The 12,223-nt window shown below is 44.0% G+C and overlaps 1 protein-coding gene across 2 annotated transcripts in view; it reads right to left on the bottom strand.

Moving 5' to 3' along the window:
• Positions 1–12,223, bottom strand: part of NEK11 (NIMA related kinase 11) — a 217,400-nt gene that overhangs the window by 27,792 nt on the left and 177,385 nt on the right. For both annotated transcript variants that reach the window (XM_019628930.1, XM_019628931.1), the window contains one exon: positions 11,220–11,380. In XM_019628930.1, coding sequence (XP_019484475.1) covers positions 11,220–11,380 — 161 coding nt within the window. The remainder of the gene's footprint in view (positions 1–11,219; positions 11,381–12,223) is intronic.

The raw sequence follows: 12,223 nt of genomic DNA, 5'->3' as shown, positions 1-12,223 counted from the left end.
GCCGTCGCCGGCGACTCACGGCAGCCCAGCTCCAGGTTGAGCTGTTGTTTAGCATCTTAGCTGTGGAGGGCAGTGTCATTGGCCCTCATACGTGGGATCTGAACTGGGGCCTTCTGGCATCCCAAGCCAGTTCTTAACCAATGCGCCACTCGGCCGGCCCTTCAGAAACCTAATTTTAAGGGTTGTACAATATTATACTGTAAAGCCATATCATATTTATTTATCCATGACCTTATCATTTGGACATTTAGATTTCTTTGTTTTAAACAATTTATTTATTTTTTTTAATTACAGTGATATTTAATATAATTTTATATTAGTTTCAGGTGTACAGCATAGTGGTTAGATATTTATATAAAGTGATCCCCCCCAATAAGTATATTACCCACTTGGCACCATACATAGTTGTTACAATATTATTGACTATATTCTCTATGATGTACTTTTCATCCCTGTGACTTTACAACTTCTAATTGTACTTCTTACTCCCTTCACCTTTTTCACCCAGCTAGATTGCTTCAGTTTTGAAAAATAATATTGCAATGACTATCTTTGACCATAAATGGTTATTACTATTTCTTTAAGTCAGCCATTCAGAAATGGAATTACTGAGTCAGAGTGTGCACATTTGTAAACCTTCTTTTCCTACTCTTGCCCCTTTATTCACATTTCCAACCACCCTAAGTAGTGCATTTTCTCCACAATGAGTGACAATTCTTTCACACTTTTTTCACCTTCCTCTCTATTAAAATCTGCTTTCTCTCAAGAAAAAATCTGATAGATCCATTAAAGCCAAGGTGATTGATAAGGCTCATGTGTTATCTCAGGATATTTCTGTTTCAATAAGGGATAGAGCCTCATTTCAGAGGGATTAACTTCTAATAGCAGAACTTCAGGCAGCAGCAAGCAGGCATGTCAAAGAAGGAAGTCAGGTGGTGTGTTCACAGGGCTATAAAACCCACACTGCATATCACCCGGTTCTAACTAAATGACCCAGATTATCTCTCACCTTGGAGCTAGTCATGGTAAAAGATTTAGTACACACACACACACACACACACACACACACACACACAGAGCCATTTCATTACCTAGCTATATTCCATTCAGGAGACATTTATTAAATACCAGTTATGTTCCAAATACATACAAAGACAAGGGACACAGAAGCAGCCTTAGCGTGCCATTTTGGGACAGATAATCTATTGCTAAACATGGGAGGGAAGACAGCACATGAACACAGGACGGGAGGGGTGTGTCCCTAGTGTGTTCCTGCCTAGACTCTTTCAGCAGTAAATTCCCCCACCAATTTCCCCTGTGATGCCTACTCTCCACCATAAGGTGGCTGGTAGGATTACAGAAGCCAAGTGGAGATACCAGTACAAAGGTCTTTATTTTCTAATGAAAGATTAAGAGCCACATATTAGAAGCAAACAAAGAAAAACCCAATAGGTACCCTAGCTCAAGCCACCATGAATCCATTTCCCTTGCGACAGACACTACTACTCTGTGTTGTGTGTAGAATAAAATCCAGAGCCCCCACCCACTCCCCACATAGAATAAAACCCCATCATGGCTGCCACAGATCCTTCACGATTCAGCTCTTATTGGTCTCTCCAGCCTCATCTCTTTCCATTTTCTCTCCTACTCACTGTGCTCCAGCCACATTGGTCTTTTTCCTTCAAACACATTAAGATCTTTATCAACTTGGGGTCTTCTCATTGGCTGAGGATGCTGTTGCCTCACATATTTAGATGACTGTCTTTTTCATCCTTCGAAGCTCAACTTTATGTCCTGCTCAGAGGTTCACTGAGCATTTGTGTAAATTAGACTTCTACCACCCCTTGGGTCAACCCTATCACAGTACCTATTTGTTTCTTTTGATGTATTTCTCCGAAGATATAATTAATGTTTGGTTCATTGTTAAATTTGTTTCATGAGGGCAGGGACCATGCCTGATGAGCCATTAGTAGCTCAGAGCTGGATACCCAGGAGGATGAAATTGAAACAGTATTTTTGGAATCAATAACTCTCACATTTGGTGGTAGCAGACCTGTGTCAAATCCTGTGTTAATTTGAATATTAAAATTCAGTCAGACAGAGAAAGGCAAATGCCATATGACTTCACTTATATGTGTAATCTAAAAACAAAATAAAACAGAAACAAACTCATAGATATACAGAGAACAAACTGATGGTCGCCAGATGGGAGCGGGTTTGGGGGACTAGGTGAAAAATGTGAAGGGATTAAGAAGTGCATATTCACAGGGATGTAAAGTACAGCAAAGGGAATGTAGTCCATGACACTGTAATAACTATATGATATCAGATGGGTACTCAACTTACTGGGGGGGCCGGGAGAGATCATCTCGTAAGTTATAAAAAAAATGTCTAACCACTATGCCGTATACCTGAAACTAATGTAATATTGCATGTCAACTGTAATTGAAAAAAAAAAAAATTCAGTGTGCTTCGGTGAATTTCTCACTCTCCTTTTAGTTGCTAACTGGTGGAGAAAAGTCTAAAGGGGGCAATGAAAGCAGCGAACAGGAAAATTTTACACGAGGCAATTTCTACCTCACACCTGTGCTAGGACGGATTTCCAGTCTCGCTTCACGTTCCTGGGAAGTGGAGCTCCTGGCCTGGTTTCTAGTCACAGATCAGCTTTGGAGTTGAGGTCAGCAAACATTTGTGGCATATTTGTGAATGTCATAAAGCAGCTGATGATTGTCTAGGATGAACCAGCTATCCCTTTTCACTTAGCAGACGCATAGCTCTCTTACCTGGATTCTCAAATTTCATTGTGAGCTGGGATCGTCCAGGGATCTGGTTAAAAATGCAGATTCTGATTCAGCAAGTTTGGGGGAAGCCTGAGATCCTGCATTTCCACAAGCTCCCAACAGCCACTGGTGCCACTAGGCAATGGACCACAATTTGAAGAGCAGCCTTTAACCCACATGAATGATGCGGGCACGGAGTTCAATGGTAGGCTTCTTTAAATGAGCCTGCTGCGAGGACTGTGCTAGAAAGGCCTGGTTGTCTTAGAGAATTCTTTTATTCAACTCGTGTGAATGTTACTGTAAGTTGGAAGAAATTGTTACATGAACCTATTTTGTTAAGTCAGGACTTCTCAACTTTCACACTATCAGCATTTTGGACTGGGTGATTCTGTGTCGGGAGACGGAGGGACTACCCCACGCAGTGTAGGATGTCTACCCACTACCAGTATCCCATCTCCTCCCAAGCTGTGACAACTAAATACGTCTCTAGACATTTCCAAATATCCTCCGGAAAAAAACATCCCCACTGCGCTAGCTTGGAGTCATGATATTTGGAGCCATGATATTTGTCGCATTCTGTAACAGAGTATCTGAGTTCATAGATTAACTGGCTACATGTAGATGTAGATGTATTTCACAACTCTAAGTAAAGTTACAGTCATGAAAAAATAAAGGTGAGTTCTAAGAAGGAGGGTTTAGGTATGAAGACTCAGACATTTCACCTTTCCTAGATGGTTGCAAGAACACGGTGCCTTTTCCTCACTGAGCTTTACATTTAAAATAGTGGGATGTGTGTGTGGGGTGGAGTGAGGTGGAGGTATAACTGTTCATTTACATCAAAACCATAGATACTAATATGGAAGAGGGAATTCTCAGGCCAGCAAGTGCTGTTTTGTATAAGGTAGTCAGAGTCCTCCCCTATAAGGTGACATGGAAGCACGCAGAGATGTGGATGTGGAGAGGGAACACATCATTTGTGTATCCAGGCTTCTAATGGTAGAAATGTGCCTGGTGTGTTCCAGAAACAGGAAGGAGGCTAGGATGACTGGAGTGGGGTGAGCAGGGGCAATTCTTACAGTGAGGAGCGCTTCCCTCAGTGATGATAGGGTGCTGGAAGGCCACTAGACAGGCTTTGCCCTTTATTTTGAGGGAGATGTGGGGGGGGTCACTGGGAGGCCAGTTAGAAACTATTACAATAATCCACTGGGGAGGTGACAGTGGCTCTGGCAGTAGGAGTAGAGGTGATAATAGTGATCGTATTCGAAACATACTTTGACGATTCAGCCAATTGGTTTTACTTATGGATTGGATGTGAAATGTGAATGAAAGGATGTAATCAAGGTTGACTTGGGAGGAGCTGATTGGGACTGGGGTTAGAGTATATTAGTTCATTTTTGGCCATGCTTAGCTCAGGATGTCTATTAGAAGTCCATATGACTTCTTACCCCACTTCCAGGCAGACTGGATATATGAATCTAGGCTTCTGAGTGACAGAACTGAAGAATGAAAGACATATTTGGGAGCTGACAGTCTGTGGATACTAGTTAAATACATGAGACTGTGCGAGATGTCTATATGAAGGCGGGACTGTGTCTGTTTTGTTCACTACCATAAATTCAGTGGCGAGAACACTCAAATATGCAATGTATAAATGATCCAAACAATCCATCCACTTTCTTTTATGCAAGCTGCTTTCCTAAGCTATTGTCCATTTTCCTTCAAACCACGTCCACAAACAGCCCTGAAAAATGTCACTAAGTTACAGAAACCAAAACACCAAGGTGACCTTATCCATTTTCTACACACTCAGGTGGACCTTTCACATCTCAGTTTGAGCTCATCAGAAGCCAGGCCCTTGCTTATCTGCATTCATAATTCATGGGGAGACAGCGGCTGCCGTTTAGCACAAAGCCCTAGGACAGAGCTGGTGGCGCCTTTGTGGAGGCCGCCCTGAAATCAGGAAGGTGACATCTTAACTCCAACCTCTCTGCCGATGGTCACCTTGTGCCAAGGCAAAGGGCCTTAAAGTGTGTGTCATGAGGGGAACAGAGAGCCACATCTGTAAAGCTCAAACTGTGCACAAGCCCCCTGGCTCCCATAACACTAAACACCTCTGTCGCTGAGTTCAGAATCACCGAAACGTGACTGTCAGTGTGTCCACATTTCACTGCTAATGCCTTGTTTACTCTGCATGATGAAACCCTGAAGCCTTCTAACTGCAGCTGTCTCTTATTAATGCCCAGGTTCGCGGCAAGTCAGTATCTGTGGGGTTGCTTTAGGGTTTCAAAGACACACATAGCTCTCCAATACAGAACGCTCACGACTTTTTCGATTACAGAGCTTGGAAATGTGAAGGATGAAGAGATGCAAAAAGAAAGCAGGGCGGAAAGAGTGGCCTCATGATGTCTGCCCAGCAACACGGGCAGTGGATTTTTCAGGAACCGGGAGGCTGGTAATCCCTTCGCTGTGATCCGTTTCTAGCATTCCAGCAGTGTGGATGGGAGCCTGCCTCCAAGCAACCCCCTGCCGCCCAATAGCTCACTTGCTCTGAATTAACTACTTGTCTCTTTCCATGTTGCATGTCCAATCGTCTAGGGAAGATAGTCCTGCAATCTAAGGGAGGTTTACTGGGACAAAAGGAGAAAGAACGTTCACGTTCCGAAAGGTGATGATCTGACACCAATCAGATTCTGTTCCATTGTCACAAATTTTGGAGCTGTCCCGTAGGTCCCAAGCATCTCCTTTTCTTTTGCTTGACTAACTTCTATATTAAGTCCTCTACTTACCCAAAATGTCTACTACACGAGTATTTGCGAGCACGAGTCCCCGCTCTGTCAATGGACTGGGTGACCCAGGTTGAAACAGTTATTCTCTACGCTTTACAGTTTTCTCATTGGTACCTGGCACAGAAAATGTTAACCCTATAAAGTGCTTGTGGGTAGAAAATGGGATGAGGAGTAAAGGGCTTGGCACTCCACCGAGCGTGCTGCCGGGTAGCTCTGTTTTACTAACCATGACCACTGCTTTCTCTGCGTAATATGAACCCATGGGCCTCCAAGTCAGCAGGTTGTGTGGGACTCACAGCACCTCCAACAAGGCCCCAGATCTGTCACCTCCCGGTCAGATCCTTTCCTCCTGGACTAGACACCACAAAACAGTATTCACTTCCTCTGTCCAGGTGAATAAAGTATTCAGAAAATTATATTTCTCTGTGTAAATGACTCACAAATTGGTGGGGTGGGCCTTTGATGGCAAGGGCTGTTTAGGAGAATTTTCATACTTTTTTGGCAGGTTCTTTTGTGCCCTGCATGTTCAGGGTCCCTCAGCTCTGGTGACAGCTGGGGAGACAGGAGTTGGTGTTGGCAGTCATGGTGGCAGTGGTGGAGAGTTGAAGAGAAAAGCCCCAAAGGTACCTTTCCAACTGGTCTTATCAGCTCTGTGAAAATCAGCATAAGCCTCCAGGAGCAGCACAGCAGAGCACAGGGATGCCTTGCACTGCAGTTCACTGTCCCCACACTGCCCCATGTGCCTGTGGACCTCTGCTCACCCACCAACAGCAATGTAGTGGAGGCTGGTGACCTCCCACCCTCCGCATGCACTCCTCACGCCTGCTCAGCTTTGCTCTGTCTCCACCAGCCCTGTCACCTTCCCTCTTTCCCTTCCAGGCTTTGGCGATGGGCCACACAGTGTGAGGGGTTTCCCAAACCCAACAGTGGATTTAATTGAAAAGGTTTAGGGACTGTGGCATTCTACAGAGCCCACTGGGCTATGCCCCAGAGCAAGGTTTTGCTGGTGTCTGTGTGACCAGCCATGGGCTATGCTTTATCCTGGACAAAAAATGGTAGCGAGAGAGGGAAAGGGGGACAATCATAACAAAATGAGGGCTGAAATAGGGACTGGGGTGGAAACCGCGACATCAAAGTCACTCGTATGAGTAACACACACTGGGTCTACAGAAGGCCCATCAGTGGTAATTAGTGGTAATTAACCCATTAGTGGTAATTAACACTTCAGCAAGGCTGGCTGCTTCTGAGAACTGATGCCCTGTAAGGTCAATTCAAGACAAAAAGTGTATCCTCCCACAGATGAAGTTAAATTAATTAAGCCATATCCTACAAATAGCAGGTGAATCAGCCCTACTAGTTGGACTCAAAAGTTCTGGCACCTTCTATAAAAACACAGCAGGAGGAGAGAAGTCTGCATGCCATAACAGATGTGAGAGGCAGGCTCTTTTTTGTTTTAATTTTCGTAACTCAAAACTTTTCCTAAAAGTGGTACACACGTGGCCTCCTATGTATCTCATTTATCCTACTCAGTAAAACAGGTCTCAGCAGAGGACCAGATAACGCCGTGGTCCCTCCCGCCTGGGGTGTCTACTCAGTTGTACCAGAAGAAGATTGTATCAAGGAGTGACTACAAAGGAAATCAGCTAGCCTAACTCTTGGAGAAGTTACCTCACCTCGCTATGCCTCAGTTTCCTCTTTAGCAAAGTTAGAATATCACCAGTCGTCTCATCTTTCAATGGACTTGGGTTTTAACATCAGTGCTTAATACAATAATCAATTATAGACCAATATTCTCCACTGCTTTTTCTTTTTGGAGCATGAAATGAAATAGCTGACTTACACTTAGGGACAGCATTGTATGAAAAACATGCATCTTTAAATACTGTAAGTTTAGGGCAACAATTCAAAGCAACAAGAGGTTCGCAACCTGAGAGACACACAAGAACTGGGATGCAGTGTGTGTGTGTGTGTGTGTGTGTGTGTGTGTGGTGGGGGCAGGGTAGGGTCAGGGCAGGGGGCAGGCAGGGCTCTGGATTTACAGCTCTCAGCTCACTTGCACTCCAGGCTTCACTTCTTGATCGAAACGTCAGGCAGAAATGCCTGAAGTCCTTACCTCATGGGCTCTTCCTTTCTCCCACCCTCACCTTGAATTCCAGCCAGTTAAATTCTAGTTTGATGCTGCTCAGCTAGAATACAGGCATCAAAAGGTTGTTGCAAGAGCTAAATGAAGTAACGTGTCTGTGCAGCTACGGAGGTGTGCCACTTACGTATCTCTTCAAGAGCAAGCCTGCTGCAAGGGGTGTAGTGAGCTGACGACCTCCGGCGGCGGCGACTTCGGTAGCCACTGCAGAGTTCAGGCCAAGGCCACCCTCTTCCCAGGCAGCTCCCAGCCCGCAGGAGCATGGTGGGAATACTACAGCGAGGCCACGCCCACTCAGCGAGGGTTCCTCTAACAAGCTGTCTGCCCTGGGGCTCTTCATCAGCCAAGATGTTTTTCAGAACTGCACCCCAGGCAGAGGCGCTCACTCAGTCCTCCTTTCTTCTCTCTGTCCTTCCCCTCAAAGATGTAGGACAGCATCGGGTTTGAGGCTCTCCCCACCTACTTCACAGGTGTTTCTCTTTCATTTCTAATTCTGTCTTGTCATCTGCTTCCCAGAAGACCTGAACTACACAGTATATCAAGTACTGGGCATAGAATGAAGGTTCTGGAAATTTTAGCTGTTATCTCATATAATTACGATTTGGTGAAACGAATGACTCCAGTAACAGAAGACGCTCTTAGAGGTACCTACTGTCATGACAACCTGATCTAAAGAGTCCTCAGGTGAATCCGAGGCCTTGCCGACACTGTAACCACTTCTCTGTCCCTGTGGCACCGTTCCAAGCAGAAGATCATTCCTGTTTTTTCTAACGCTTCATGTGCAGAGAGAATTTCAAAACTACTGCGAAATTTGGGCAAAACATATTGAAAACTTCAGAAGTAGCTGGGAAAACGGGCCTCTGCAGCCCTTCGTGTTAGCAAGAACAAGAGCCTTAAAAGAAGCATCGATAGAAGCCACATTCATTATTAAACAGAGCCTTCCCTAAGGGAGTGCGCGTCAAGTCATTATGGTCCAGCTAGTATGTGTATTATTAGTGCACACTGATTCGTCTTGGAGGGCTGGGAGCTAAGTTAGTGGGGGAAAGACAGGAAGGTCTACAAAAACACCCATGAGTCTGCAGCCCTACGACATGTCCACTGGAGCACAGGCAACACTTTTCAGCGACAGGTCCCGTAAATACTGTTGAAAGCCCTGTTATGATGACAGCCATCCTCCTGAGATCTAAGAGACTGGTTCCAATTCAGTGACCACAGACTTCAGAGAAGAGCTGTCAACAATATGATAATGGCTCTGATAACAGTGTTATTGATGCTCTGCTTAGTGCAGCAAAGAAGCAAGTGACGATCAACAGCAATTAGGTGATAAATAAAACTCTGCTTTGGAGACACAGCTGCCGAAAAGATTATCACGGGTGGCACAAGAGACTCAACAATCAATCTCAATGAAGCCCATGGTTGTTTTTCTTTTTGAAAGCTCTTCCTCCACCAAAATAAAAACCATGCAACTTTTAGCCCACCCAGTGGGAGGGGAATCAACTTCGATCTGAATACTCACATAAAGACCATGAGTGTGATGATCCCCTTGTCCCAATAGATTACTTAAAATCAATCACAATCTATCATGTGACAGATGCACAGCCAAGAAAGCAAAATTGCTGCCCTATGTTCATCTTCAGCTCCAAGATATAAGAAGGGATATTTTTTATACTACAGTTGTAAAATCTCACTTTAACATTAAAGAGTTTGGGCTATATCATAAAAAGGCCACAAAATGGCTGGGCATCTTCATAATAAAAACTAATATCTCATTATAATTTCTTTATTGAATTCTGGAGACTATTCTAAGTACTTTACATTGATTAATTAATTTATTCCCTAAAACTACTCTCTGGGGTAGGAACCATGATTCTCCCATTTTACAAATTAGAAAACGGAAGCACAATGAAGTTTAGTAACTAGCACAAGTTTACACAACCTGTAAGTCACAAAGGCTAGACTCATGCAGGCAGTTTGATTTCCAACCCTCTGTTCTACCAAGTACGCCAGAGGTAAGACTTCTGCAGCGGCTAGCAGTGGTCTATTTCTTGACCTGGGTGCTGTTGGCCATATATTTTATTCCTGTGGTTCTCTGAGAGCAAGTTTTATTTTATTAAAAAACATTATTAAATAACAATATTAGTAGCTAAAATTTTACCATTTGATGCTTTGGGCAAAAATTGAGTATATATTTTGCATATCATTGTTTTGCAACCACAGGCACAGAATGATGGTTCTGTAATAATATCTGTCTCAGTTGTTTTGGGCAGTGGCACAGAAACAAATGGAATTTTAATTTGTGGCTATTGTTCACCAGAGTCCATTGGGGAAAATGTGGACATGGTATAAAGTTAAGTGTTTTTATTTTGGCATTCTGAATAGTTCCCCTGCCGGACTGTATTTTCCTCATTTATTTGCTTCTCTTCATATATTTATCTCAATTTCTCTCTCATCCTTTCTGTCTCTTTTTCTCTTTTTCTTTCTCTTTCTCTCATCGCATTCTCTACTCCCCCATATCCATGCCATTCTAGTTTCCTTTTCCCTGCCTCCCTCTCCTTTTCTTATAAAGAACTCAAGAACATTTCTTGTTTTATTTATTGAATATTATAATATATTATTTAGTCTTCATTAGAAATGGTAGAACGGATTGTGTATACCTTCTCTCTACTCCAAAACAATCCTCCTGAATTAGGTTTCCACTGACACAGGTGCTCTTTGATTTTTATTTTACTAGCGTAATGGTTCCCAGTTAGTAAAAAGCATCTGTACCTTATGGAAGTTTAGGACTTGAAAGGTTACTAGGTGATGGCCTACGAAGAAAATGAAGTATATGATCATACATTGCCCAAAGTCATCTGCTCTCTCTTCATGCATCCCTTGCTTTTCCCCTCTCCTGCAGACACACCCCCGAGAAACCACATGGCAGCACTGTTTCTTGGCTTATTGCTACAGTTAAAGAGATCTGTGGCAAGGACATCTACTCAGGGGCCTCAGCTCTGCATGTAAGGATGGGCCATCAGGGGCTCACATTGGCCAGAAAGCTCATCCCCTAAGCCCAGGATCTTTGGGCCTCATCTCCAGAACTAATTTGTGCCCTGAGACATGACTCACAAATCTGATTACCAGGCAGAAAAAGATATTTTTTAAAAATCTCCTTCTCCCTGCTAAAGAGACATTTGCATTGTTTATTCAATAGCTGTATATGGGGTGCTCCTCACTGTATAATGTAGTGTGTATCTCCCCCCACCCCCAACCCCACCCCTCAATAAGGGCTTGGAACTCCAGCCCTTCCCTCATTAACATGGTCCAGGCCAGATTCTCAGAATTCCATGGGGGCCCTGCCTGCCCCTGGACCTTGGAAATCAAGATTCACCACATGGAGCCTTTGTAACAGACCTAGTCTGCTATCCCCCACTTCAGGTGGGAAGACTTCCTTGAGTCTCTCTGAGAAGTCACAGCCCAGGAAGCACAACACTTCAGTCAACCCCACTACTTCCGGAGGGGAGCAGGACGTACCTGCTGGTTTGTTCTGTAATCAGGCTGCAGCCCCTCCTCCTTGACCTCTTCCTCCAGTCCCGAGAACACTGTTTCTTCTGCCTCCTCCTCGCTCTCTTCAGAACAGGAATCAAAAGCGTCAGTATAATACTCTTCAGCTGTAAGTGGGTCTTCTGGGATCCCTGAAATAAAGAATCAACAACAATCATGTCCCACCATCATTAAAATGAAAATGAGGCTAGGATCCCCGTGTTTTCTCCCACCTACATTTTGTTTGCACTGACAAAGCTTCCATGGGGTGTAGCGCTGAATCTTAGCTTCTGAAAGTACCTGGTTGAGTGTAATGAATACTCAGCAAATAGAATCCAATAGAGGAAATGAGAAGTGACACTATTTGCAATCACATTTTGAAGATGGAAGAATAAAACCAAGCAACAAGAAGAAGTGATCTCCTTTAACATCTTGAGGCATGCATCTTTAATGACAAATGAGGGGATTTAGGAGCAACAGCAAGATAAGATGCCTGGGCTGCAGGACCCTATTAGACACCCACGTAAAGTTTTTCCAGAGGCAGTTGTAGTGGAACTATATCAGCGCTCTTCCTGGGAATTTAATTTTTAAAGAAAATATAGTGGTGCGATCAGGCAAGATGGGTAAGACATATAGCAATGGCACTTTGGCAAGCTGAAGAAAATGTTACAATTCTTTTCTCACAGGCTATGAAGGCTTTTGAGATAGAGTTCATTCTGGCGCCCTACTCACTCACATCCATAGCGCATTTATTGAAGGAAGGAAGGAAGGAAGGATGGATGGAAGGAAGGAACTACTTCCTTCCTTAAACTACTCATTTAAGCTAATGCCAAGAAGTAGCTATCTAAGTTACTTGATGTACTATTACTCTTAAGAATACAGTTGGGAGGGCCGGCTGAGTGGCGCGATGGTTAAGAACTCGCTTGGGATGCCAGAGGGCCCTGGTTCGGATCCCACATATGAGGGCCAGTGACACTGCCCTCCACAGCTAAGAT

This window comes from Hipposideros armiger, unplaced genomic scaffold (genome assembly GCF_001890085.2).
Source record: "Hipposideros armiger isolate ML-2016 unplaced genomic scaffold, ASM189008v1 scaffold_818, whole genome shotgun sequence".
NCBI classification, from domain to species: Eukaryota; Metazoa; Chordata; class Mammalia; order Chiroptera; family Hipposideridae; genus Hipposideros; species Hipposideros armiger.
This window is presented reverse-complemented; position numbering and strand designations above follow the sequence as displayed.